The sequence below is a fragment of the Polypterus senegalus genome, chromosome 13, assembly GCF_016835505.1.
Source record: "Polypterus senegalus isolate Bchr_013 chromosome 13, ASM1683550v1, whole genome shotgun sequence".
In the NCBI taxonomy this organism is placed as follows: Eukaryota; Metazoa; Chordata; class Cladistia; order Polypteriformes; family Polypteridae; genus Polypterus; species Polypterus senegalus.
The window spans coordinates 17,635,618-17,663,611 of record NC_053166.1 but is presented as its reverse complement, the minus strand read 5'-3'; the positions used below and the strand labels follow the sequence as shown (position 1 = coordinate 17,663,611).

Below are 27,994 nucleotides of genomic sequence, written 5' to 3'. Positions count from 1 at the left end.
GAGTCTTGCTTAGCGTGCCAGTGTTCAGTTTGGAGAAAATGGCATAAAGTGTACCATATATACAAGAGACACTGGAGGTAGTGTTTATTAAGGAAAGACACCACATAAAGTGACAACATTACAGGTCCACTCCCCACTAATGATGCACCATTCATCTTTATGAAAGAGAAACCAAAACCGTTAAGAGTTCACAATGTAGAAGACACAATCAACTGTAATATACTTGTCCTAGAAAAGGCACCGTATAAAATCAGACTGTAAGTTCATGTATCATTTCAAAATCTGAGGCTTCCTTAGCACATTAGGGTTCAGTTTGGGAGAAACGGCATAAACTGCACTGCATGTACAGGATACACTGGAGGTATGAAGATCGAAGCAGGGTGCCACCATCGAGAGAGACATGGAGTAGGCAAACCAAATGAACAACTTCTTTAATAGGTTTGATCACAGTAACCCACTCTCACCTCAGAGAACTGCATCCTCCACCCATCCTTCTGCTGATACCAGCATAGGTGAGACATCCCCACCCACAATTACAGCAGTCCAGGTGAGCAGAGAGCTGAGGAGACTTCGTGCCAGCAAAGCAGCGGGTCCAGATGGTGTATCGCCACGACTGCTGAAGGCCAGTGCGTTGGAACTGGGGAGTCCTCTACAGTGTATCTTCAACCTGAGCCTGGAACGGGGGAGAGTCCCAAGGCTTTGGAAAACACCTTGAATCACCTCGGTCCCAAAGGTATCACGTCCTAGTGAGCTGAATGACTTCTGGCCTGTTGCTCTGACGTCACATCTGATGAAGACCATGGAGCGGCTGCATGCTTCACCACCTGAGGCCACAGGTCCGCCATGCCCTCGACCCTCTGCAGTTTGTACACCAGGAGAAGGTGGGAGCGGAGGATGCCATCATCTGTATGCTACACCGATCCCTCTCCCACTTGGACAGAGGCAGTGGTGCTGTAAGAATTATATTTCTGGACTCCTCTAGCACCTTCAGCACCACCCAGCCTCTGCTCTTTAGGGACAAGCTGACTGAGATGGGAGTAGATTCACACCTGGTGGCATGGATTGTGGACTATCTTACACACAGACCTCAAAATGTAAACTGCAGGTCTGACATTGTGGTCAGCAATACAGGGGCGCCACAGGGGACTGTACTTTCTCCAGTCCTGTTCAGCCTACTGTATATACATCGGACTTCCAATACAACTCGGAGTCCTGCCACGTGCAACAGTTCGCTGACGACACTGCTGTCATGGGCTGCATCAGGAGTGGGCAGGAGGAGGAGTATAGGAATCTAATCAAGGACTTTGTTAAACGGTGCGATTCAAACCACCTACAACTGAACACCAGCAAAACCAAGGAGCTGGTGGTGGATTTTAGGAGGCCCAGGCCCCTCATGGACCCCGTGATCATAAGAGGTGACTGTGTGCAGACCTATAAATACCTGGGAGTGCAGCTGGATGATAAATTGGACAGGACTGTCAATACTGATGCTCTGTGCAAGAAAGGTCAGAGCCGACTATACTTCCTTAGAAGGTTGGTGTCCTTCAACATCTGCAATAAGATGCTGTAGATGTTCTACCAGACGGTTGTGGCGAGTGCCTTCTTCTACACGGTGGTGTGCTGGGGAAGGAGCATAAAGAAGAGGGACACCTCACACCTGGACGAACTGGTGAGGAAGGCAGTCTTTATTGTAGGCGCGGAGCTGGACAGTTTGACATCCATGGCAGAGAGACGGGCGCTGAGCAGACTCCTGTCCATCATGGAGAATCCACTGCATCCACTTAACAGGATCATCTCCAGACAGAGGAGCAGCTTCATGACAGACTGCTGTCACCGTCCTGCTCCACTGACAGACTGAGGAGATCATTCAGACCCCACACTATGCGACTCTTCAGTTACCCCTGTAGGGGGGAATGTGGGGAGTGTGTAAACGTTAATATTATTCAAAGTTATTGTCTGTTTTTACCTGCATTTTTATTACTCTTTAATTTAATATTGTTTTTTGTATCAGTATACTGCTGCTGGATTATGTGAATTTCCCTTTGGGATTAATAAAGTATCTATCTATCTAGTGTTTATTAAGGAAAGACACTATACTATATATGATTGTATGTTCAGCCTCACTAACAATGCACCATTCAGCTTTAGGAGGAAAATGTAGCTGGGTCCACAATGTACTGACAGAATCAACTATAATGTACTTGCAAAGTGTCTTGGAAAAGGCACTATATAAAATAATTCACTGTAAGTTAATTTTGACCATGTGAGATTAATTAAGCTTTCTGCTGTTCACTTTAAATGAAATATCAACTATACTATATGTACAAGACACCCTAGAGACAGTGCTTATTAAGGAAAGGCGCTATATAAATCATGACACTGGATGTTCAGTCTCCTCGACGCTGAAAAAAGCATAACATTGATGTTGTTCATTCAATGTAAGTTTACTCTTTCAAGCAAGTTAGGAGTAGTCATTTAGTGTTGTAGCTTGAAATATTTGGTTTCAGATCTCAAAGTAAAAAAAATGGTTTGTACCAAAGTAAGTTATGGTGGAGGGAATAAACATACAAATCCTATTTCGGTTAACCTAATATTTTAGGTTGTTCGTGTGCCGCGTTTGAGGGCCGTTTGTATTTTTTCCCGGTCGAAAGTTCCAGCGTGCTTGCTTTCCATCTGCCAAAATCGAAGAACACTTTCCCGAGTGGAGTGGATGTGGATATCCAGGTCTGGTCATTTTCAGCGGCAGACTTTTATAACGGAGGATTACTGGTAAGTAACCCTGTTTCTCAACTGTTAATTTTAAGTACACTGAAGAAAATGGCATTAACTGTACCGATGACATAACGTGCTGGGGACAGCAGTTACCACAGAAAGGCGCTACATGAAAGCATCTACAGGTTCAATTTCCAGAGCTGACGTGAAGGAGAGTTATTTACCTGGTTAGAGCTTACGCTATTGAAAATACATTTGAATGAGTAAATGGATCAGCAGTCGACGTCGCACTGAACATATCTGTTTTAAAAGGGACAGACACCAATGCTGTCTAACAGTAGTTTCCGAGCTTACAAAAACGTATATACAGCGTTCTCGATCCATCCATCCATCCATTTTCCAACCGGCTGAATCCGAACACAGGGTCACGGGGTCTGCTAGAGCCAATCCCAGCCAACACAGATCGCAAAGTAGGAAGCAATCCCGGCCCGGGCAGGGCACCAACCCACCGCAGCACAGCGCCCTCCATTCCGGGAATCTCAACAAAAACGCAACTTTTCCAAAAAAAATCCTTGAAAAAAAAGTGTGTCGAATTTAAATAAAGCCAGTCCACAGCGAGTGGGAGTGGCTTCATGACAGACAGACAGACAGTGTGACGCGTAACATGAGCGCATCGTCGAGTTGTTGATTTGCTTAAGGAAATTACTATTTTTACTCTACAATTTTAATCCTTGCGTTTGAAAAGAAACCTCCCAAATTACTAATTACCACTTTCCTTTTTGTGATAATTGTAACGCTCTTTGTAACGCTATTACAGCTTAAATTAGTGGCAGTTGTTTTAAAAAGAAAGAAAAAAAAAAGATTTACTAATTAAAATACAATACTTAATTTGTTCAGTCAAGTACCCACGTCTCTCTCTCTCTTTCTTTCCATAACCGGATCCGCTGGTCAAATAAAATCACCAAAACAAGGGTTCAAAAGCGTAAACGAGCGGCTTCTTTAAACACGGACATTTGGCACCATTCATTTCACCAGCTGATATCTATGGAGTCATATTTCAGTCACTATAACTAACTAACTAACTAAACAAATAAATATATAAATAAATGAAAATAAAAATAATTACATTTTGTTAAGAAATATATTGCAGCGATCTGGGGCTGCGAGAGACGGAAGATTAGCATCAGGGTCTAAACGCCGATGGCTCGTGTGTGGCCCGCCATTAAAGTCTTCATGCGCTCCCAGCTGCTTGCTCCCTTGTCCCGTCCTGCACGCTACCCAGCTCCGCCTCGCCTGGGGACCGAGACAACCCATGCGCCACATTATTCCCACGACACTTTGCGATCCGACGCACGCCGTCGGCACACAGCTGAGCCTAAAGGCTTCGGCGGCAGCATCCCGACCCCATCCCGCTCCTTCAAGCTACCGGCTGTCCATATACTGCTTCATAGTAGGCTTCTACAGGCCCTCATCAGAAGAGCGTACTTTCTTATTTATTTATGTATTTATAATTTCTTCATATATTAATTTGTGTGCCACACACTGAACATAAAATAAACGCTGATATATAAACTGGCATTTTCACTAATCAAAGCTTGGGAGGGCGGCTCTAGAGAGTGAACTGTTTTTTAGTTGGAAAATGCCTTCATGTAAAAGGTGATATAGAAAAGTGATTGGTGCTATATCCAGTTATGGTCTTATTAGGTTCTACCTGTGCTACCCATTTAAGATGGACTGAAATCTAATTAATCCACGCACACCTCAACATTAATATCTGCAGTGCATCATCTATTGTAATGTATTTTGTATTGAATGAAGTAATAAAATACATTGCATTTGTCAATCCAACAGATGTCACAGCACACAATGTAACAGTGCTTTTACAAATCCCATACCAAATTGCATATCACAGAGATGTATGCATTGCAGTTATCATTCCAGCAGATGGCTCATCACAGACATTTGTAGCAATAAAATGCATTGCATTTGTCACTCCAACAGACAGAGCATCACAAACATTGATATGACGTTTATGAATCCCATACCAAATGGCATGTAGCTGATGCGTGTGCATTGCTTTTGTCATTCCAACAGATAGTGTATTACAAACGTGTCATAAAAAGCAACATAGCTCCAAATGCTTATGATGCACCATCTTTTGGAATGGCAGATGCAGTGCATATATATCTGTTACATGCCATTTGGTGTGACATTCGTAAAAGCCATCTGTTGGAATGACAAATGCATTGCACTTTATTGTTTACGAATGTTTGGAAAGGCTGGCTTGTGACAATAAAAGGAGATAGAATTTGCCATCAGATTGCAGCATTGTCAATGGGTAGACACAATCAAACCACAACTGCCCAAGTTCAAATAAACATTATTTTTAATTTAACTAAGTACCTTCATACAAGCTTCATCTAAATCAACATCAACCAAAACACAATTCTTTCCTTCTTTTCTCTCCACTCCTCTTTCCTTCACACACAACTTCAGCTTCCCAAGTGAGATAAGGAGGCACCTTTTATGCTGGACCTGTGAATACTTCTGGTGACAGGACACTGCATCAAGGAAGCACCTTCAGATCAGGCTGAAGCCCCTCAAAGTTAGGGCATACATTCCCTGTAGTTCCCCTTGGAGGCACCCATTGAACCCAGCAGGGTTCTCCATTAAGACTACAGTTCTCAGTATGCTCTACAGGAGTGTGCATGGGTGAACCAGTCCAGGGATACTGCCATCTAGTGTACTGGAAGACTGTCTCACTCTGTCTATCCACTTTATAGTCCCACCCAGGAATGGGAAAGCAATCTAACCCAGCCAGGACATCAGTCCGGTGTTGCTTTCCATTAAAACCAGAGAAAAGCACAAAGGGAAATGAAAGAGTGGGCTACTGAATAGCAGAAATAGGACCACCACACATGGCTGACCAGTCACAGAGATTACCATGGCAACCACAAACACCATACCATGCGCTTACTAACCTGGCTGGTCATCTTCATTGGAGCCACAACTCTAGCACAATCTCACTATTTTTATTGTTAAAAAAAGTAAAATAAAATAACAACAACCATCCTGGGACTCCTGGCACATTAGATGAGAGCAAAAAAAAAAAAAACAAAAAAGAGTGATTACCTGGTCTCAAGAGGCACATTGCTGTTAAGCACCCAGCTATCCTGCAGCTGGACAGACTCTGGAGTTGTGGGCACATCGTTGGGTGCCGAAGCTGGGGTGTGGATTTGATTCCGTCGGTTGGTCAGGGAGTTTCTGTTCAGAGAGTTGGCAGAAGAATGATGATGGGACAGCGTCTGATGGTTGTGAGGCGGCGGCAGAGGAGGCCTCAGGGTCGACTGGCTGTGGTGGTTCGGAGGACCTGGAAGAGGAGACATGAAGACAGTCATTATTCCTTGTTGCACCAGTAAAGGTGCTATATTACATTATCCTTCATTTGTAAGATATGCTCGGAATAATGTATGCAAAGAACACAAGTCTGTTTAACAAAGCACCTTTATATGATGATCATTGCCAAAGCTGCGATATAAAACAAAGACTGACATCTTTTTTAGAATTGGTGGAGAAAAAAGTAAAAGGTTCATAAAGTATAAATTCCATCCTATTGAGAATTTTGTCTCAGGTGTGTGTCTTAAAATAATGTTTTATATTTTAGTTTGTTCCACAAAGCCGCTTTTGATGGTGGTTACTATGAAAAGTGCTTTATGAAAATAAGATTGATTGATTTATAGAGTCTGCGGTGGGTTGGCACCCTGCCTGGGATTGGTTCCTGCCTTGTGCCCTGTGTTGGCTGGGATTGGCTCCAGCAGACCCCCGTTACCCTGTGTTCGGATTCAGAGGGTTGGAAAATGGATGGATGGATGGATAGATTTATAGAGTTGTTTGGGTTGGGTCGTGTCATGACCCAAATGCTCCATAATCCACAACTGTGCAAAGAAGGTACAGATAATGGACAGACAGTTGAATGCATGTTGTTGGACAGCAATGCCACAAATCAAGGCTAACAAACAACGTGAACTGACTGCCTCTCAAGTCTTCGACAATCGCATCTATCTACCTATCTATTATATAGTGCCTTATCTATCTATCTATCTATCTATCTATCTATCTATCTATCTATCTATCTATCTATCTATCATATAGTGCCTTTCCTATCTATCTATCTATCTATCTATCTATCTATCTATCTATCTATCTATCTATCTATCTATCTGTATATAGTGCCTTCTATATCTATCTATTTGTCTATTATATATTGATTTTTCTATCTATCTAGCTATCATATACTGCCTTATCTATCTATCTATCTATCTATCTATCTATCTATCTATCTTCCCTCATGCACTGAGTGCCCCTCGGATCAGATCATTGTCACATGAAGATCTTGAAGACCCCTATATCACAACAGTGTCATCACTTGACAGTCAAGAAAAGCAAGAAATACTTTCAAGGAATTCAAATATCTGCATTTGTAACAGACTGGGAGGAAGATTTTCTACTTTGGTAATTAGGCAGACAGGCAGAAAAATGTTTAATTACTTTAGTTCATTAAATTTAAAAACCAATGCAATCAGCAAAAATGATAATGAAAGAACCATTTAGGATTACTGCATTTGATAAAATTTAAAGCTAAAACAACAGCAGAAAATTAAGTAAGACAAAAGGAATAATGTTGGATTTCTGCAATTAATCCATTGCTGCAAAAATTTGAGGGTCCACAACAGTGAGAGGCTGGACTGGTCTTGTGACACAGAGGAGCCATATAAGAAATGACAGAGGAGACTCTTTTGTCTTAGGAGAGTGAGCTGCTTTAATGTGGGTACTGACACCCTTTACATGTTCTGTGATGGCCAGTGTGGTGGGCTGGGGTGGTAACATGACTTCACGAGGGGCCCACCGAATCAACAAGCTGAATAAGAAGCCAGGCTCAGTTATGGGACACCTTCTGGACCTGCTGGAGTTAATGAAGAGACAAAATTGATGGCCATTTTGAACATTGCTGCACATCCACTCTGTGATATACTATAGCACTGAGGACATATTCTCTACATTAGGGCAAAGTGACACTGGAATGACTAAAACATGGAAAGGTGAATGCTTTGGAATGTCCAAGTCAAAGACCTGATGTTCACCCTTATTAAGAATCCGTGGCAGTGTTTGAAAACTGCTGTCCAGAGGCACCATCTCACCAACTTAAAGGATCTCTAGAAATTCTGCCAAGAAGAAAGGGGAAGAATCCCTCCTGAACGATGAGCAAAACTGGGCTATACACACATACCCAAAAGAATGGAGGCAGTTATTGCAGCAAAAGGAATCTCGATGAAGCATCAATGTGTAAGGATTCAATAATGCTGGAGTTGTTCTTCTTGAGTTCAGTATTTACAGAAAATGGTTTATTTTGACTTTGGAGATGTATTGTTATGGCATAAGAGTTCACATTAAAAACACTGAATGGATAGATACGTGTACAAATCTTTTGTCATGCAGAAAGGGGATTGAATACTTTTGCACGTCACTGTGTAACCGTATGTTGCTACACACGTGCATCAGTGGATCATCCTCTGGGCTCATTTGAGGTACGTAATACCACTTTGGGATGATAGGGGGCGGTGAATCTAATCAAGACCTCAGCCACCGTACCAAGAAGACACCCAGTGAGGGACACTGACTCCGCCCCTTCTGGTCCTCCACCTATAAATTAGAGCGTCTGCAGACGGAGGAGTCACTCTGTGAACAGAGCACACCGCAGGATGGAGCTCCTATATTGTGACTACACAGAACCTTACTGTCAAACCTGACGACTCTCTGTTTTGCTTATTTTTGGTTTCTATTTCAGGCCTGCCTGCTTTGCTTTGAGTTTGTGTTTGATTAAACAAGGACGCCCGGGTTATCTTCCCAACATATATTTATATAGATATAGATGTTTATAGATGTATAGATATACTGTATGTATGTATATAGATATTGATAGATAGATATAGATATTTATAGATTTATAGAGTTACTGTAGATATACTGTATGTATATATATAGATATTGATAGACAGGTATAGATATTTATAGATGTATAGATATACTGTAGATATACTGTATGTATATATATAGATATTGATAGATAGATATAGATATTTATAGATGTATAGAGTTACTGTAGATATACTGTATGTATATATATATAGATATTGATAGACAGATATAGATATTTATAGATGTATACAGTTACTGTAGATATACTGTATGTATGTATGTATATAGATATTGATAGATAGATATAGATATTTATAGATGTATAGATATACTGTAGATATACTGTATGTATATATATAGATATTGATAGATAGATATAGATATTTATAGATGTATAGAGTTACTGTAGATATACTGTATGTATATATATATAGATATTGATAGATAGATATAGATATTTATAGATGTATAGAGTTACTGTAGATATACTGTATATATATAGATATTGATAGATAGATATAGATATTTATAGATGTATAAATAAACTGTAGATATACTGTATGTATATATATAGATATTGATAGATAGATATAGATATTTATAGATGTATAGAGTTACTGTAGATATACTGTATGTATATATATATAGATATTGATAGATAGATATAGATATTTATAGATGTATAGATATATTGTAGATATACTGTATGTATATATATAGATATTGATAGATAGATATAGATATTTATAGATGTATAGAGTTACTGTAGATATACTGTATATATATAGATATTGATAGATAGATATAGATATTTATAGATGTATAGAGTTACTGTAGATATACTGTATATATATAGATATTGATAGATAGATATAGATATTTATAGATGTATAAATAAACTGTAGATATACTGTATGTATATATATATATAGATATTGATTGATAGATATAGATATTTATAGATGTATACAGTTACTGTAGATATACTGTATGTATATATATATAGATATTGATAGATAGATATAGATATTTATAGATGTATAGATATATTGTAGATATACTGTATGTATATATATATATATATTGATAGACAGATATAGATATTTATGGATGTATAGATATACTGTAGATATACTGTATGTATATATATATAGATATTGATAGACAGATATAGATATTTATAGATGTATACAGTTACTGTAGATATACTGTATATATATAGATATTGATAGATAGATATAGATATTTATAGATGTATAGAGTTACTGTAGATATACTGTATGTATATATATAGATATTGATAGATATAGATATTTATAGATGTATAGAGTTACTGTAGATATACTGTATATATATAGATATTGATAGATAGATATAGATATTTATAGATGTATACAGTTACTGTAGATATACTGTATGTATATATATATATAGATATTGATAGACAGATATAGATATTTATAGATGTATACAGTTACTGTAGATATACTGTATGTATATATATATAGATATTGATAGATAGATATAGATATTTATAGATGTATAGATATATTGTAGATATACTGTATGTATATATATATATATTGATAGACAGATATAGATATTTATGGATGTATAGATATACTGTAGATATACTGTATGTATATATATATAGATATTGATAGACAGATATAGATATTTATAGATGTATACATATATTGTAGATATACTGTATGTATATATATAGATATTGATAGATAGATATAGATATTTATAGATGTATAGAGTTACTGTAGATATACTGTATATATATAGATATTGATAGATAGATATAGATATTTATAGATGTATAAATAAACTGTAGATATACTGTATGTATATATATATATATAGATATTGATTGATAGATATAGATATTTATAGATGTATAGAGTTACTGTAGATATATACATAGATATATAGATATACACACACACGCATTATAAGTGCATGTTATGTATTAATGTTTATTGTACTTTTGTCAAAGTGTTCTGAGGAGACAATGCAAATAAGAATTTCATTGTTCTGAGTACACATGACCAATAACCTTAATCTTTAAAGCTTCAATGTAACAGACAGCTAGACAGATTTAAAGGTTGCAAAACAATATGACAGGAAGTATTTTTTAGACAGATCTAAAAGGCACTGTATATAGAAATATATGATTCTATATACATAATAGTTAGATCTGAAAGGCACTATACAACAAATAGAAAGTTGTGAAAAGCACCATATAAAAGACTTATGAAGGGTGCTATAAAGTTAATAAGTATGGCATAGATAAATCTGAAGGGTGCAATATAATACATATGAAAGACAGTGTATACAGTAATTAGACGTAAAAGATGCTATATAAAAGACAAATATGGTTCTGCATAAACAATAAAAGGCACTACAAAATACATTTGAAAGGTAGTGTATAATTAGATAGATCTAAAAGGAACTATGTAATAGTTAAATGTAGTTCTTTATAAATAATAGATCTAAAATCAGCATATGATAGGCAAATATGGCCTCATATAAATAATAACTAGATCTGAAAGGCACTACACAACTAATAGATTGAGAGACGTGAAAAGCACTGTATAAAAGTCTTATGAAAGGTGCCCTAAAGTTAATAGGTATGGCATAAAAAGATCTGAAGGGTGCAATATAATACATATGAAAGACAGTGTATATAGTACTTAGATGTAAAAGGTGTTATACAGTATATAAGACAAATATGGTTCTTCATTAACAATAAAGGGCACTATAAAATACATATGTAAGGTAGTATATAATTAGCTCTAAAATGCACTATTTGATAGTTAGACGTGGTTCTTTATAAATATTAGATCTAAACACTATATGATAGGCAAATATGGTTCCATATAAATAATAACTAGATCTGAAAGGCACTACACAACTAATCGAAAGACAGACATGAAAGATGCTATATAGTTAATAGGTATGACAGTCTGAAAGCCAATATGTAATGGACAGATAGGAGAGACACCTTATTCTGTAATTAATAGTAAGATCTGAAAGGTGGGACATAAGAGACCAACTTTTTGAAATGATAACCTTTGTTTAAAACTAAAGCAATAATAAAAAAATGAAAGAAATGGAGGAGCCTGGAAGGCCGCCGCTTGTCTGAAGTGATTTCTTGAGCGTTAGCTGTGTTGACAGAACAGCTGCTCGCCTCTGACCAAAATCTATAGCCGTCTCTTAAAGCTCCTTCCGCACTTAATATTCTGTATAACTACTGATCCGTGCTTCACAGGCAAAGATTGTCTGCTTGGCTGACTACCAGCAGAAACCTGATTTCGACAGTCAAAATGTCAGGAAATGTTATATGATGGAAGATAAACCTTGTTTGGATATTTTCAAGAACACACAGCAGTACATGGCAGACATTTATCTCCAATTTGAGCTCCACTATTCAGTTTTCTGCCCTTTGCGTCTTCAAAGAGGAGCTGTACCAATCCGTCTTGATACCTTTATATCAAGACATTTTCCAAGGTAGACAGCTTTTCTCTGACTTCCACGGGGTATTCAACTTCTTCGCTTTTTTGCGCCATCTTTTCTCTGGTCAGAGTCCCAGGCAGCAGGAGTGAAACTGGCCAAGCAGGGGACACAAGTTCATGGCAGGAACAGGCCCATTTGTGCACTCCTGGTCAGGTTCAGGTTAGTCCACACATTACGCCTTTGGGGTTTTTGGAGGAGACCTCATTTGTAGGATGTGGTGAGAACTTTTAACAATTCAGTCTAAACTATGATGTCACGCTTAATCCTACACATTTCCCAGACTCGATTATGTTGTCCTCTTTTATAAGTTGCTTTGGATCAAAAAGCCTGCTAAGCAAATAAATATAAATGTTAGTCTACTTGCTTGGGGTTCAGTCCAAATGGTAACCCATTAGATTTTTTCCTCCTGCCCCCAAGGATGTTTAAATTTCCCCAACTCTGGACTTGTGCTTTCTTTGGCCAAACGCTGCCACGACTGAACTTGTCAAATATGGAGAGTCCAGGGGCAGATCTTTCCCTTATGGTGTTTTAGATGTGTTCCCTGGGAACCCGTGACAGCAAGAGGCACTTTCAACAATCCCCCCCGAGTCCAGTTCGATGAAAGGATCAAGTATCTGCATGTCAAAATGACTGAGGGCCCCCAAAGGGGTAATGAAGCAATCAAGTGTCACGCTGAAATCAAAAATGAGATATACCACGCTTCATTACATGACCTTGTGTTCACGTGCTGCACTGTTAAAAGTATAACCAGCTCTCCCTCAAGTAGCTAAGTCACCCAGGGGCCTGCCTGCGCTGGGGTCTTAATCTGGCCTTGGTTGAGGCTAGAAGCAGTGGTGATTAATTGCAGACCATATTGTGATGCTTGGGCTTTCTGAGTCTAGTTGTGGGGTCGGGGGCTCTACCAGGTTGGCACAAAGAAGCTTAATGTCCAATAAGAGATGTGGAGGTTGAAGGAGAAAGTCTTGTGAGAACAATGTGTGCCCCCAAAGAAAGAAGTGAGGGGACAGGGGCTGAATGTTTTGTACGAGTGTAAAATGACCACAGCACACTGGCGGGCACCTTAGAGTGAGAGAGAGAGAGAGAGAGAGAGAGAGAGAGAGAGGGTGTGTGCTGCTGAGAGAGAGAGAGAGAGATAGATAGGCGGAGCTCAACAGGGGGGCGTGGCCCCCAACAGATGCACTGTTACTAAAATAAATCTCCAGGAAAGATTTTCATTTTCCTTAAAAGTTTCACATCATGGTTAATGTAAGTATGCTGGTAATCAAATGAATCTGATAATTAAATCCAACCCATGCAACTCTTACTTACACTTCGCCTACACTTAAAACAAAGATTCCTTCTGTATTACATAAATTACGGACATATTATTTATAATAGTTGAATAAATGTGTGACATTCTCTCCTGCCTGTTGAGGTACTCTTCTTAATATTCTCATGTTAGAGATGCAAATAATGGAGGAAGTGTTGAGTACGATAGCAGTCAATCCTGAAAGTATGGTAACAGCACAGGATTAGGGGTATTCTGTTATGGCCTACGTTATAAAGAGGAAGAGGGTCACCCTGGGACCCTACCACAGCAAAACACAAATAAAGAGTATTTTTTCCTCAAACCTTTTTATGTCTTCATTTCATTTAATATTTTAATAATAAATCAATACGGTAAGAAATCCATCTGTCAGTAAGCAACTTTCTCTTGCATGTCGTCTATCCTTAAAATAACAGAGACACATTAGGTGTGACTTCAATTATGGATTAGTTTACTGTTTCAAATTTAGCTTGTATACTTTGCATTCTGTATTTTTCTCTTTTACATGTCAAACAGCCGCTCCTGTTGGCAAGACAGATCCTCAAGTATCTATTTAAATGACCCCAAAGTTGCGTGCGCATGTTGTGTTGCCATCTTGTGTGCCACCTGAACAAACAGCGATGGTTAATCAGAGCAAAACTCAATCACGTGTCACACACACCTCATGACAAATTATTTAATAAACAAAAATGTCTCTGATGAAGTGCATAAAAAAATTAAAAGTGGTTTAACGTTACATCAATTCATCTGTTTCTTAAACACACAGCGCAGGGATGCAGGGAAGCTCACTGGGTACACGGCTGGAACAATCAATGGTCAGGACGACAGTCCATTACAGGATGAATGCGCGCATACATCAGGGGCCCACTTTAGCATCACCAGTCCACCTAACCGGCATGTCTTTCAAAACAGCTCAACCAAACCCAGAACACCTCAGGCCATGAAGACATTTTTTCTAATTTACTTAAAAAATAAGAATGTGTTTATTTGTCACAAGTACAACAGGTAGACTAAAAAAAGGGCGTTTTGTCATTTCAATTTTGTTAACAGAACTTGTACACTTTTTCAAAATGTTAAAGTTTTAAACTTGTTATTGTGAGATTCAGGTTATATTGTAGCTTTATATTGTGATGAATTTGTGATATGTGACTTGTGATGTAAATGTGGAGCAGTTTGATACAACTGTTCTTATGGTTCAACTGCCCCACACCAAGCCTAACTGTTAAGCTCCGCCCAAGTGGAGAAGGGGGGCAGGGGGGAGAGGGAGAGAGAGAAAGAGAGAGAGAGTGATTTTTATGTGTATTTGAGAGAGCTTGTTGTTTTATGTTATAATACTTTATATTTCTGTAAAAAAACTAACTTTCTTCCTTGGAGAAATGAAGCTCTATATATATTTATCTGGTATATAGTGCCTTTCAAACACAATACATACTATCTTTGTTATGCATGTGGCCCTAGGGGACAGTTTAAGAGCTTTGGTGAATGTAATTCTCTGCCATTCCAAGGTATGGTACTGTGTGATAACATTCTTTCTTTTCCTTCCTCTGCAGACCGGAAGATTGACAGCTCCCTTTCATATCTATCTATCTATCTATCTATCTATCTATCTATCTATCTATCTATCTATCTATCTATCTATCTATCTATCTATCTATCATAACGGGCCTTCTATCTATCCTGCCGACTATACTAAAATTAATATCTATCTATTCATCCTGCCAACTATACTAAAATTAATATCTATCCTGCCGACTATACTAAAATTAATATCTATCTATCGATCATAACGGACTATCTATCCATCCTGCCAACTATACTAAAATTAATATTTATTTATCTATCCTGCTGACTATACTAAAATTAATATTTATTTATCTATCCTGCCGACTACACTAAAATTAATATCTATCCATCCTGCCAACTACACTAAAATTAATATCTATCTATCTATCTATCTATCTATCTATCTATCTATCTATCTATCTATCTATCATATAATGCCTTTCCTATCTATCTATCTATCTATCTATCTATCTATCTATCTATCTATCTATCTATCTATCTATCTATCTATCTATCTATCTATCATATACAGCCTTTTATATATATTATATAGTATCTATCTGTCTGTCAAGATCTGGCAGGAGTTTGAATCACCACGTGGCTCTTAGCAGGTAGTTCTTATTTCCAGTCCATGAGATGACGGTCCATGATAACATTTTAAAGGCAGTGTGGTCTGGTAGTTAAGGCTTTGGACTTCAAACCCTGAGGTTTTCGGTTCAGATCCTGCTACTGAGACTGTGTGACCCTGAGCAAGTCACTTGACCTGCCTGTGCTCCAATTGTAAAACCTAAAGACATGTATGTAACCAATTGCATCATAAATGTTGTAAGTTGTCTTGGATGACAGTATCAGCCAAATAAGTAAATGTAAAGGCTGGAAACCTCCAACCCAGTAGTTGGCAGCACATTAAGCCAGACTGAAGAGTGGAACAGAGCTGCTGTTTTAATAAAATTTAAAGCACTGTATGTGCTGTCTCATGCAATGCCTGTCATGATCTGACTTTTTCTTTTTAATAGGTTTTGTCCAGTTTGTGTGTTTTACCAGACTGTACAGTGCACTAATGTGACCACATCTGCAGTACTGTGTGCAGTTCTGGTCACCACGCCACAACAAAGACATAGCAGCACTTGAAGCTGTGCAGAGGAGAGCAACCAAGTGTATCCCAGGACTTAATGACGTGTCCTACTTTGACGACTGAACCTGTTTAGTCTGAGCAGAGGAGACAGCGTGGGGACCTCATCGAGGCCTTCAAAATCCCCAAAGGCACTGATAATGTAGATGCATCAATCCTGTACTTGAGGACAGCAGTGGAAATTAAGAGGAAGTGCAACTGAAACAAACTATCGAGACAAATAGTTGAAAACCTGACAACGTTAAAGAAAGATGTGAGTGAGACATCGGGACAGCTAAGCTATTAGCTAAACAAACGAGCAACATACAAACTGAGTGGTCTTCTCTCGTTTGTCAAGTTTCTCATGTTCTAACAATGCACCATTGACTCCAACTCTCTCTTCTGTTTCTTTTTCCGGTTTCTTTGTGGTGGCGACCTGCGCCACCACCGCCTACTCAAAGCATCATGATGCACCAACATTGATGGACTGAAAGCCAGAAGTCTACGCGACCATCATCATCAGGTCCTTCCATGAAAACCCTAAATACAAAGAGGACTGTTTGACTTATGTTAGGTAGATTGCGCTGAGGGGACTGGGCGGTCTCGTGGTCTGGAACCCCTACAGATTTTATTTTTTTTCTCCAGCCTTTGGAGTTTTTTTGTTTTTTCTGTCCACCCTGGCCATCGGACCTTACTCTTATTCTATGTTAATTAATGTTGACTTATGTTTATTTTTTATTGTGTCTTCTATTTTTCTATTCATTTTGTAAAGCACTTTGAGCCACATTTTTTGTATGAATATGTGCTACAGTGGTGTGAAAAACTATTTTCCCCCTTCCTGATTTCTTATTCTTTTGCATGTTTGTCACACAAAATGTTTCTGATCATCAAACACATTTAACCATTAGTCAAATATAATACAAGTAAACACAAAATGCAGTTTTTAAATGATGGCTTTTATTATTTAGGGAGAAAAAAATCCAAACCTACATGGCCCTGTGTGAAAAGTAATTGCCCCTTGTTAAAAATCACCTAACTGTGGTGTATCACACCTGAGTTCAATTCCGTAGCCACCCCAGGCCTGATTACTGCCACACCTGTTTCAATCAAGAAATCACTTAAATAGGAGCTGCCTGACACAGAGAAGTAGACCAAAAGCACCTCAAAAGCTAGACATCATGCCAAGATCCAAAGAAATTCAGGAACAAATGAGAACAGAAGTAATTGAGATCTATCAGTCTGGTAAAGGTTATAAAGCCATTTCTAAAGCTCCAGCGAACCACAGTGAGAGCCATTATCCACAAATGGCAAAAACATGGAACAGTGGTGAACCTTCCCAGGAGTGGCCGGCCGACCAAAATTACCCAAGAGCGCAGAGACGACTCATCCGAGAGGTCACAAAGACCCCAGGACAACGTCTAAAGAACTGCAGGCCTCACTTGCCTCAATTAAGGTCAGTGTTCACGACTCCACCATAAGAAAGAGACTGGGCAAAAACGGCCTGCATGGCAGATTTCCAAGACGCAAACCACTGTTAAGTAAAAAGAACATTAGGGCTCGTCTCAATTTTGCTAAGAAACATCTCAATGATTGCCAAGACTTTTGGGAAAATACCTTGTGGACTGATGAGACAAAAGTTGAACTTTTTGGAAGGCAAATGTCCCGTTACATCTGGCGTAAAAGGAACACAGCATTTCAGAAAAAGAACATCATACCAACAGTAAAATATGGTGGTGGTAGTGTGATGGTCTGGGGTTGTTTTGCTGCTTCAGGACCTGGAAGGCTTGCTGTGATAGATGGAACCATGAATTCTACTGTCTACCAAAAAATCCTGAAGGAGAATGTCGGCCATCTGTTCGTCAACTCAAGCTGAAGCGATCTTGGGTGCTGCAACAGGACAATGACCCAAAACACACCAGCAAATCCACCTCTGAATGGCTGAAGAAAAACAAAATGAAGACTTTGGAGTGGCCTAGTCAAAGTCCTGACCTGAATCCAATTGAGATGCTATGGCATGACCTTAAAAAGGCGGTTCATGCTAGAAAACCCTCAAATAAAGCTGAATTACAACAATTCTGCAAAGATGAGTGGGCCAAAATTCCTCCAGAGCGCTGTAAAAGACTCATTGCAAGTTATCGCAAACGCTTGATTGCAGTTATTGCTGCTAAGGGTGGCCCAACCAGTTATTAGGTTCAGGGGGCAATTACTTTTTCACACAGGGCCATGTAGGTTTGGATTTTTTTCTCCCTAAATAATAAAAACCATCATTTAAAAACTGCATTTTGTGTTTACTTGTGTTATATTTGACTAATGGTTAAATGTGTTTGATGATCAGAAACATTTTGTGTGACAAACATGCAAAAGAATAAGAAATCAGGAAGGGGGCAAATAGTTTTTCACACCACTGTATATAAATAAATGTTGATTGTTTGATTGACTATTATTGGGCTTCCTAGGAGCAGACAGTTTGCATGAGATTTCCTTCCTATCATTACGTACAGCGCCTGTAAAAAGTGTTCCCACCCTTTGAAGTTGTGACATTTTATTATTATATAACATTGAATCAAAGTGTAATTATTTTGGATTTTTGGACAACAGAAAAAGACTTTGGTCTTCTGGTTTTCTTCCAGGTTGGTTGTTCATTCCTAGTCAGTGGGCCTTTTGATGGATTGGGCCCCCCCATATCTTAGTTAGTTCCCACCTCATGCCCAGTGCTGCCAGGCCAGCCCTCATCTCCATACAACCCAGTAGTGAACTCAGCAGGCTTGTGAATATTATATTTTCTGAGAAACCAATGATCTAGGAGTAATAAAACTGATGTGTGGCTTTCCATCTCAAAAATTAGCCTGTTAGCTGTCTGAAACTTTTAAATGAAAACAAAATATTTTATTCCAATAAGCATTCGACAGTATATCACAGAGGCGAGTCCATTCTCTGTGGCTTATTGCCAATAAATAAATGAGAAAAAAAATCACTTTGTGAATCTGACTGCAAAAGAAAAAGAAGCGATTTGAATGTAGAAATCATACGCGGTGATAAATGATAATAAGAGCAGGAATGAAAAGGCGCAAGCCCAAAGATTTTCATATCTTATTCATTATGGCGTCTACACCTGGGTAGAACGCCAACCCCCCCCGACGGCCCCGCCACTACCTAATAAGATGAATGAGAAAAAGAAATAAAGCTAAAAACTAAGAAAAGGCAGCCTGGAAAGAAATCGACTGGCTGCCCTGGATGGTTTACGCCGCCATTTAGGGTAAAAAAAAAAAATACAGCTGAATGGATTTGGATTTGCTGCCTAGTCAGTTTTCGCATCTGTAATGGAATTATCTGGGCCATTTATACAACGCAGAGTTTAGAATTTACAGCTAAGAAGTCAGTAAAACTGAATATAATGATGTGACGGGCAATAATGTGTTATGGGCCAGAAGATAAATAGAAAAGCTTTTCAAGGGGCTCTCATGATCTACGTGTTCAGTTTGTTGTTGCGGCTCTTAACTTTTCCTAAATATCAGATGAGAACACAATATTTTATGCCACCCTCTTCAGTTCTTCAGACCAACGTCAAGCGCGTGAACTTGGGGTGCATCAATAGGGATTTGAGTCAACTCACCTTACAGGGAAGGATTGAGATGTAATGCTGCCACGAACCCAATTTACACTTGTCATTCCGGTGGAATGGTGATGTCACGTCCTGCCCTGGCACCTTCTGCTCACACCTCTAAATAAGGTCACCTGATCCTACCAATCCTGTCAGACCAGACCTTGGACTCCTCAAGAGAGGAATTCTGCAAAAATGAGACCAGTCTGAAGTCACTGCAAAAACCTGTCCTTGGCTAACATCCTTGGGCAATTCTACTGTACAGGACACCAGTGGTGCCCCAGCCAGGCTTGTTTTTACACTATATACATTGTGGCGGGCGGCTGTGCTCAGCCGGGACGCCTAGAAGGATCGGGAGAGGGACTATGCCACACCCGGACCATGAGAGGGCAGCCACACTGGTTTGTATGGGAGCCACGGGAATTGAGCATGGAAGCTCAACCCTATAAGTGCCCGTAGCCACTGCCAGGGGGTGCCCTGAAGACTGTGACAGCACAGAAGTATTGCCAGGGACACCCGGAGTGCTTCCGCCACACCAGGAAGTGCCGCAGGAAGCTCATCAGGAGGCACCTGGAGCACATCCGGGTGGGAATAAAAGGGGCCGCCTCCCTCCAGTCATCAGCTGGAGTCGGGTGGAAGAGGATGAAGCTCAGAGGAGAGGAGTGGAGGCGGCGAAGAGAGGACAGGATTTTGAGAGGCCTGGACTTAGGGTGTGTGGTGCAGGGGCACTGGGTTGTGTAATTTTGTACATATTGTAAATAAACGTTTGAACCATTGATGTCTGCCTGTCTGAATCCAGGCTGCTGACCACAATATATATACAGTCCTGGCTGTGTAGGCCCGTGCTGTAAAAAACCCAGGCTCCTAGAAACCATGGATGCTGGCACTTCAATCAATCAATCGCATCGGTTGTGCATTAGCGGCTAAGCGAGGTTCTCTTTTCTTGGTGGTTTTGTTTTGCCGATGTGCTCGCCTCCATTATCTATCAGCAGCTAAGTGAGTTTCTCTTTTCTCGCCAGTTTCACTTTGGCGACAGAGTCAATTTCTTTGAGCTTCATGCTGTAACCTCACACTTGCGGGCCGGACAGACAGACACATACACTTCCAAGCGTAGACGTTTATATATAAGATATATATATATATAGCGAGTGTCATACTGGATAGATTGGCATCCTGACCAGAATGGAGGATGGTTCTTAGGTTGTATTAGAAGGAGATGGATAGAATGGCGTCCCACACTGGTTTCTTGCTAGTAACTTTCCCGGAGAGGAGCCCTGGTCAGAAGGACAGAGGGTGTCTTCTTCCTGGGGCAGCATCCCACAGGTGGAACTCCCATATATATACCTGTGGGGCAGGTTGGGAGATTTAGTCCTACTTGGGTGCCACTAGGAGGAGCTGCAGGGGAGGGCTGTCCCTGCTTTGGGGAACTTCCACTTGACCCAGACGTGCTTTCATCATGTCCTACTATGGTACCAGAAGCACTCCCAGCTCCAGCTTTAAAGGGAGCACTCAGCCTCCCCTCAGGGAGTCAGCGTCGGGGGGTAGAGGATGGCACTCACTAAAGCGTGGAAGGAGACAGAAAGGAGCTTCATTTAGTATCACGTTATCTGAAGGGATGAGAAAACCTGTCAAGGTATTGTAACAGAATAAAATCACTTTATTTTAAACACTGGAACTGTGTCGTGTAGTGTTGTGTCTGGCGTTTGAGGCTCTGTGGCGCCACCTATTGCCAACAAAATATATCATGTAAATCTGACTGACTGACTCATTCACTCACTTATCAACACAAGCAATATTTTCCGTTCAGTTAAAATGCTGAAATATGGCAGGATGGCAGATCTGGGGAAGTAGGCATCTGCTAAGTATTTCGATACTTAGGGGTAAACTCACCCATCTAGAGAAGAACTAAATACCCCAAAATCCCAAAAACACTTTGATGGATTTGATTGAAATTTGGTGATGCATTAGAAAAAAAGTAAATTAGCTGGTGCATGGGCAGCACGGTGGCGCAGTGGGTAGCGCTGCTGCCTCGCAGTTAGGAGATCCGGGTTCGCTTCCCAGGTCCTCCCTGCGTGGAGTTTGCATGTTCTCCCCATGTCCGTGTTGGTTTCCTCCCAAAGACATGCAGGTTAGGTGCATTGGCGATCCTAAATTGTCCCTAGTGTGTGCTTGGTGTGTGTGTGTGTGCCCTGTGGTGGGCTGGCACCCTGCCCGGGGTTTGTTTCCTGCCTTGCACCCTGTGTTGGTTGGGATTGGCTCCAGCAGACCCCCGTGACCCTGTAGTTAGGATATAGCAGGTTGGATGGATGGATAGCTGGTGCATGTGTTTTTGTTGTTTTTTTGTTGCATATTCAACAATTGTGCCAGTGACCTGGTGCAATCGATGTGGAGAAATAACTGTGATACAGTGATCTGCGAGCACAGTCTTTGGTACTTATGTTTGACATACATATACAGTATATGTAGATGAAGAAAGCCTCAGTGCGACTTAGCTCCATAACAGAGAAATGACCATTTACTTTTAACAATGCAGCACGCAGACACCGGGTCATTTAATAAATCGTGGCATTTCTCACTCGTGATACTCCCAGTTGGTCCTCTTGGTCATTTCAGTGATCTTTTTGTTGAGCATTGGATCTTGCCATCATGGGCCCATGGATGTGCACCCAGAACTTCCTGATTGCAGATACAGCCCTGGGCCAAAGTAAAGAAAAAATTGGTTTTCTAAATATGCACTCTGAACACCAAGACATGCGTACAATGATAATTTCCCCCCCCAAAAAATGTACCTGTCGTCTTCAAACAATTTGGGTTGTGCCTGTTGTGCTACAGGCTCCAAACCGATTGTTTTAGGCCCAGCACTTCTAACCTACAGCTTTCCAGAACAGTGTGACTTATGTCTAATGATAACTGCCATAGAAATTGTTTAATTCAAATGGCCTTTTTGTAGTAGGCTCCTTTTAGTTATGGGACAAGAAATATTGATTGGCAAAATTTTCACTTGAGTAGTTTTTGAGATGCATCATTTATTTAAATATACATGTACACACACACACTGAGGCCCATACAAACACACACACTCAAAGGAATTTATAAGTGAAAAAAGCTGACAGCTTGTTTGCCCTACCAGAGCACATGCTGGATGATGGAGAGAAAGAAATGAACACACAACAGATCTGCAAAGGTCGGCGAGCACAGCGGCGTTAAGCCGCCCTCGTGCCAGTCTGCCTGTCTGTGCAGCCTGTTTACTTCACTCGATTCAATGTGTTCAGTTTCAAATGAAATATTATTGAAGATGTTCATTTCATTCAATTTCCTGCTCATTTTACTCGACATTTATTTGTGTACGTAATATATAAGCGAATCTACTTGATTCTAAATTATTGTACAGTATAATCTGATGATTAGATAGATAGATAGATAGATAGATAGATAGATAGATAGATAGATACTTGTTAATTTTAGTGTAATCGGCAGGATAGATAGATAGATAGATAGATAGATAGATAGATAGATAGAAAGATAGATATGAAAGGCACTATATAATAGATAGATAGATAGATAGATAGATAGATAGATAGATAGATGTGAAAGGCACTATATAATAGATAGATAGATAGATAGATAGATAGATAGATAGATAGATAGATGTGAAAGGCACTGCATAATTGATAGATAGATAGATAGATAGATAGATAGATAGATAGATAGATAGATAGATAGATAGTTAGATAGATAGATGTGAAAGGCACTGCATAATTGATAGATAGATAGATAGATAGATAGATAGATAGATAGATAGATAGATAGATAGATAGATAGATATGAATGCAGTATGACTGAACTGGAATTTATGGATCATTCTATCCTGATATTCTTACAATTACATTTATTCTATTCAGCTCAAAGTTTATTAGAATGAACTCCGTTTTAACAAAATCCTCATTTTAATTAATTTTTTTTTTTTTATAAAATTCGTTCTAATGTTTTATTTTTTTTTTGGTTCTAGCCAATTTCCCATAGAATTAGTGTTAAAAAAACCTCATTGCAGTGAAACCTGTTTTATCTGCAAAATTCAATATAACAAACTAATTTTTCATTAAAATAAAAAAAAAAATCAAAAAGCAGCAGCAACACGTTCACTTCTTCTGGCCTTGGCCCAAAACTGGTGATACAGGAGCTCCACTGAACAGCCAATCGGATTGTGTCAAACAGACAGTCTTGCGCAGCGGAGTGGAGCTCCAAAAGGGTTAATGTGGACCTGAGAATTTGTGGGCGGATCTAGGGGGCGGGATAACTGTCAATCAAATTTGACTTCAGCTTTAATCGAAGAGCGCCGGTAGCTCACTGCAGGTCGACTCTGTCGTTTATTTCCAAGCTTCTCGAGGTTTGGTTTGAGGATTCATTTTTAGCTCGCACTTCAGCAAAAGGGCTAACTGTTGAGCTTCCTTCATGTTTCTGTTTTCTTACGTGTTTCATAAATTCACTGAGATTTTACCCTGTGAACACCTGCACGCCATAATCTTTTTTTTGAAAAATATTGCTTTGAATTTTGTGATTGCAAATTTATACATTCTTCCATCCATCCATTATCCAACCCGCTATATCCTAACTACAGCCAATCCCAGCCAACACAGGCCGCAAGGCAGGAAACAAATTCTGGGCAGGGTGCCAGCCCATCACCGGGCGTGCGCGCACACACACCAAGCACACACACTAGGGACAATTTTAGAATTGCCAATGCGCCTAACCTGCATGTCTTTGGACTGTAGGAGGAAACCCACGCAGACACAGGGAGAACATGCAAACTCCATGCAGGAAGGACCCAGTAAAGCAAACGCAGGGCTCCTTCCTGCGAGGCAGCAGCGCTGCCACTGCGCCACCATGCCTCCCTTTATACATTCAACACTTCTTATTTTCAAATGTAACCTTCATATTTTTGTGCAAAATTTTACAAGTTAAAAAAAAAAAGGAGTGACTAACAATAAAAAAAACAACTGGCAGTCATAGATGGACAGACAGCCAATATTTAGGTGACATCGCCATTTATAAAAAGGGGCCGTGTATTCTGGACACCCGTTTTTTGCCATTTCTGTTACTAAAATGGAGCACACTAAAGGTCGCTGCACCCCCATCACCGATCACCATCCGTGATATGGACATCAAGGTGTGTCATTTTGCTAACTCAAGGGGTGTGCGTACAGCAGACACCAAACGCAATCCCCTTGACCATTAACCCTAACTCTAAGGGAATATCCAAGGACTGAGTTCAGAGAGACAACTGTTGTCCAAAGCTCATTATACCCAACCCTAACCACAAGGGCTTCAGCAATGACACCACCAATTTACTTTACAGAAAAACCTGGAACTTCTCGCTGCCTTTGATGCAGGCAACAAGAAAAAGGGAATTGCCATCATCAGCTGTATCAACTGTAAGTGCCTTAAGGCCGCGAAGTATGTTCTAATTTTATTATAACGAAATCCCCATTATACTGAATTGGTTTTTCAGTTCCGAGCACTTTGTTCTAATGGAATCTGACCTGTATTACATTTATGATGTAAATATCAGTCTGGGGGACAATCATGAAACAAGTGCTACAGGACAAGTTAGGAAAATTGACCATCACAAGTGAAGAGCTTTAAACCAAACAGAACAATGTCAGACTTTGGAAGATTGTGTCAAAATTTAATGCAATGCTGTGTGAGGAGCCATGGTCATGGGAGAAGTAGACAACTCTAGAGGAAAGTCAAGGAGAAAGATAGAGCTGAAGAACATCGAAAAGAAGCAAAAACAAAAACATGAAGCCTGGGGTCAGAAGTAAAGCAGCAGTTAGAAAATGGGGGGGCTCTAAATACGAGATAAGCAGCCCCACATCTGATTGACTTAACTGACTCACTTTGTCGATCAGTCCCTTGACAGATTTATCCTGCTAGACCTCATTTGGTTCATCGGTCCTTTAATCGACTGTCCTATCGATTCACTTGCCAAGTCTCATTTTTTTGATCGGCCTCCCTTATCAACTCTCCTATTCGTTCACCTTCTAGGCTTCACTTTGTTGATTAGTTCCTTATGTTCTATCAACACACCTGCAAGACTTCATTTTGGTGACTGATTCCCTTGCCAACTGTCCCATTGATTCACCTGCTAAGCCTTGCTTAGTTGATCGGTGTCATGGCTGACTGTCCTTTCAATTCACCTGCTGGATATCCTTTTGTTGATCGGTCCTTTAATCGACTGTCCTATCGATTCACTTGCTAAGCCTCATTTTTTTTGATTGGCCTCACTTATCGACTTTCCTATTTGTTCTCCAATTTGTCGATCAGTCCCTTGACAGATTAGCCTGCTAGACCTCATTTTGTTGATCGGTCCTTTAATCGTCTCTCCTGTTTGTTCACCTTCTAGGCTTCACTTTGTTGATTAGTCCCCCTGTGTCCTATCAGCACACCTGCAAGACTTCACTTTGGTGACCAGTTGTCCCATTGATTCGCCTGCTAGGCCTTGCTTTGTTGATCGGTGTCATGGCTGACTGTTCTTTCAATTCACCTGTTAGGCCTCACTTTGTTGATTGGTTCCACAACCGATCGTTCAATCTATTTATGTGCTAGACCTCACTTTTTTGATTGTCCCCTGACAGATTGTTCTCTAGATTCAACAGCTAGGCTTCACTTTATTAATAGGTCCCCCAGCTTACAGTCTTACCAATTCATCTGCTACACCTCACTATTTTGATTAATTCCATGATCGACTGTCCTATTGATTCAACGGCTAGGTTTTGCTTTGTTAACTGGCATACTGGCTGACTCTCCTTTTGATTCATCTGCAAGGCCTCACTTTGTTGACCAGTCCCCTGAACCAATGGTCCTATCGATTCACCTGCTAGACTTCAATTTGGTGATTGACCCCCTGGCCAATTGTCCCATCGATTCACCTACTAGTCTGTGCTTTGTTGATGGTCCTCTGGTTAACTATCCTATCAATTTGCCTCCTAGACTTTGTATTCTTGATTGCTCCCATGGCTTACTGTCGTCTTGGTTCACCTGCTAGACCTCATTTTGTTATTCGGTCCTTTAATCGACTATCCTATCAATTCACTTGTTAAGCTTCATTTTTTTTTGATCTGCCCCTGATCGAATCTCCTATTGATTGACCTACTAGACTTCACTTTGTTGATCAGGTCCCTGGCTGACTCTCCTATTGATTCACCTGCCGTGCTTTAAATTGTTGATCGATTCCCCGACCAATTGTCCAATTGATTCACCAGCTAGGCTTCACTTTGCTGATCGGTCTCTTAACCAAGTGTCCAATCAATTCACCTGCTATGCCTAACTTTGGTTATCTGCCCCCAAGTTCACAATCTTACCAATTCATCTGCTAGACCTCACTACGTTGATTGATTTCATGACCAGTTATCCTATCGATTCCTTAGCTAGGCTTTGCTTTATTGAATGGTACCCTGGCAGACTGTCCTATTGATTCACCTGCTAGGCCTCATTTTGTTGATCAATTCCATGACCAATTGTCCAATCGATTAATTTGTTAGACCTCGCTTTTTGGATTGGTCCCCTGACCAATTGTCCTTTCGATTCATCTGCTAGGCTTTGCTGTGTTGAGTAGTCTCCTAGCCAATTGTCTTATGTATAGGGTGGTCCAGATCTAATTATGCAAATTTCATTACACTATAACTTATTAAGTTTATTACATAGAAAATCACCCAAAAAATCACAGACCATCGAGAAGTGTGCGAACTGACGACATGAAGAATCGTCTTCGCGCCAAACTGGAATCGTCCCTGCATAAATCAAAGTCATCGAGACGATCTGGATCTGCATAATTAGATCTGGACCACCCTGTATGATTCACATGCTGAGCCTCGTTTTGTTCATTCATCTCCTGACTGACTGTCCTCTGACCTGTTATGCCCCACTTTGTTGATACATGGATCCTACTCTGTGTTGTTTCTCTGCATTGGCACAGACGCTGGAAAAAACAAATTCTTCTGTCCATAAAATAATTTGTCAAAATGTGATTGGAAATTTTATAGTGATTTAACGGTTATTGGCATACCCCTAGACCACCTTATTTTACTTCAGATGATAGAGTTGTGGCCTCTAGTGCATCTAGTGTCCTGAGTTTTAATCTTGGGGTTTAGTCATTGTCCATGTGGTGTTCTCTCTATGTGTTTTTCTTTTGTTTTTGTTT

At 39.9% G+C, this 27,994-nt stretch overlaps 1 protein-coding gene across 3 annotated transcripts in view; it reads right to left on the bottom strand.

Annotated features, from left to right (window-relative positions):
• LOC120542238 (teneurin-2-like) overlaps positions 1 to 27,994 on the bottom strand; it is a 1,685,504-nt gene that overhangs the window by 504,792 nt on the left and 1,152,718 nt on the right. For all 3 annotated transcript variants that reach the window (XM_039774544.1, XM_039774546.1, XM_039774547.1), the window contains one exon: positions 5,845 to 6,082. In XM_039774544.1, coding sequence (XP_039630478.1) covers positions 5,845 to 6,082 — 238 coding nt within the window. The remainder of the gene's footprint in view (positions 1 to 5,844; positions 6,083 to 27,994) is intronic.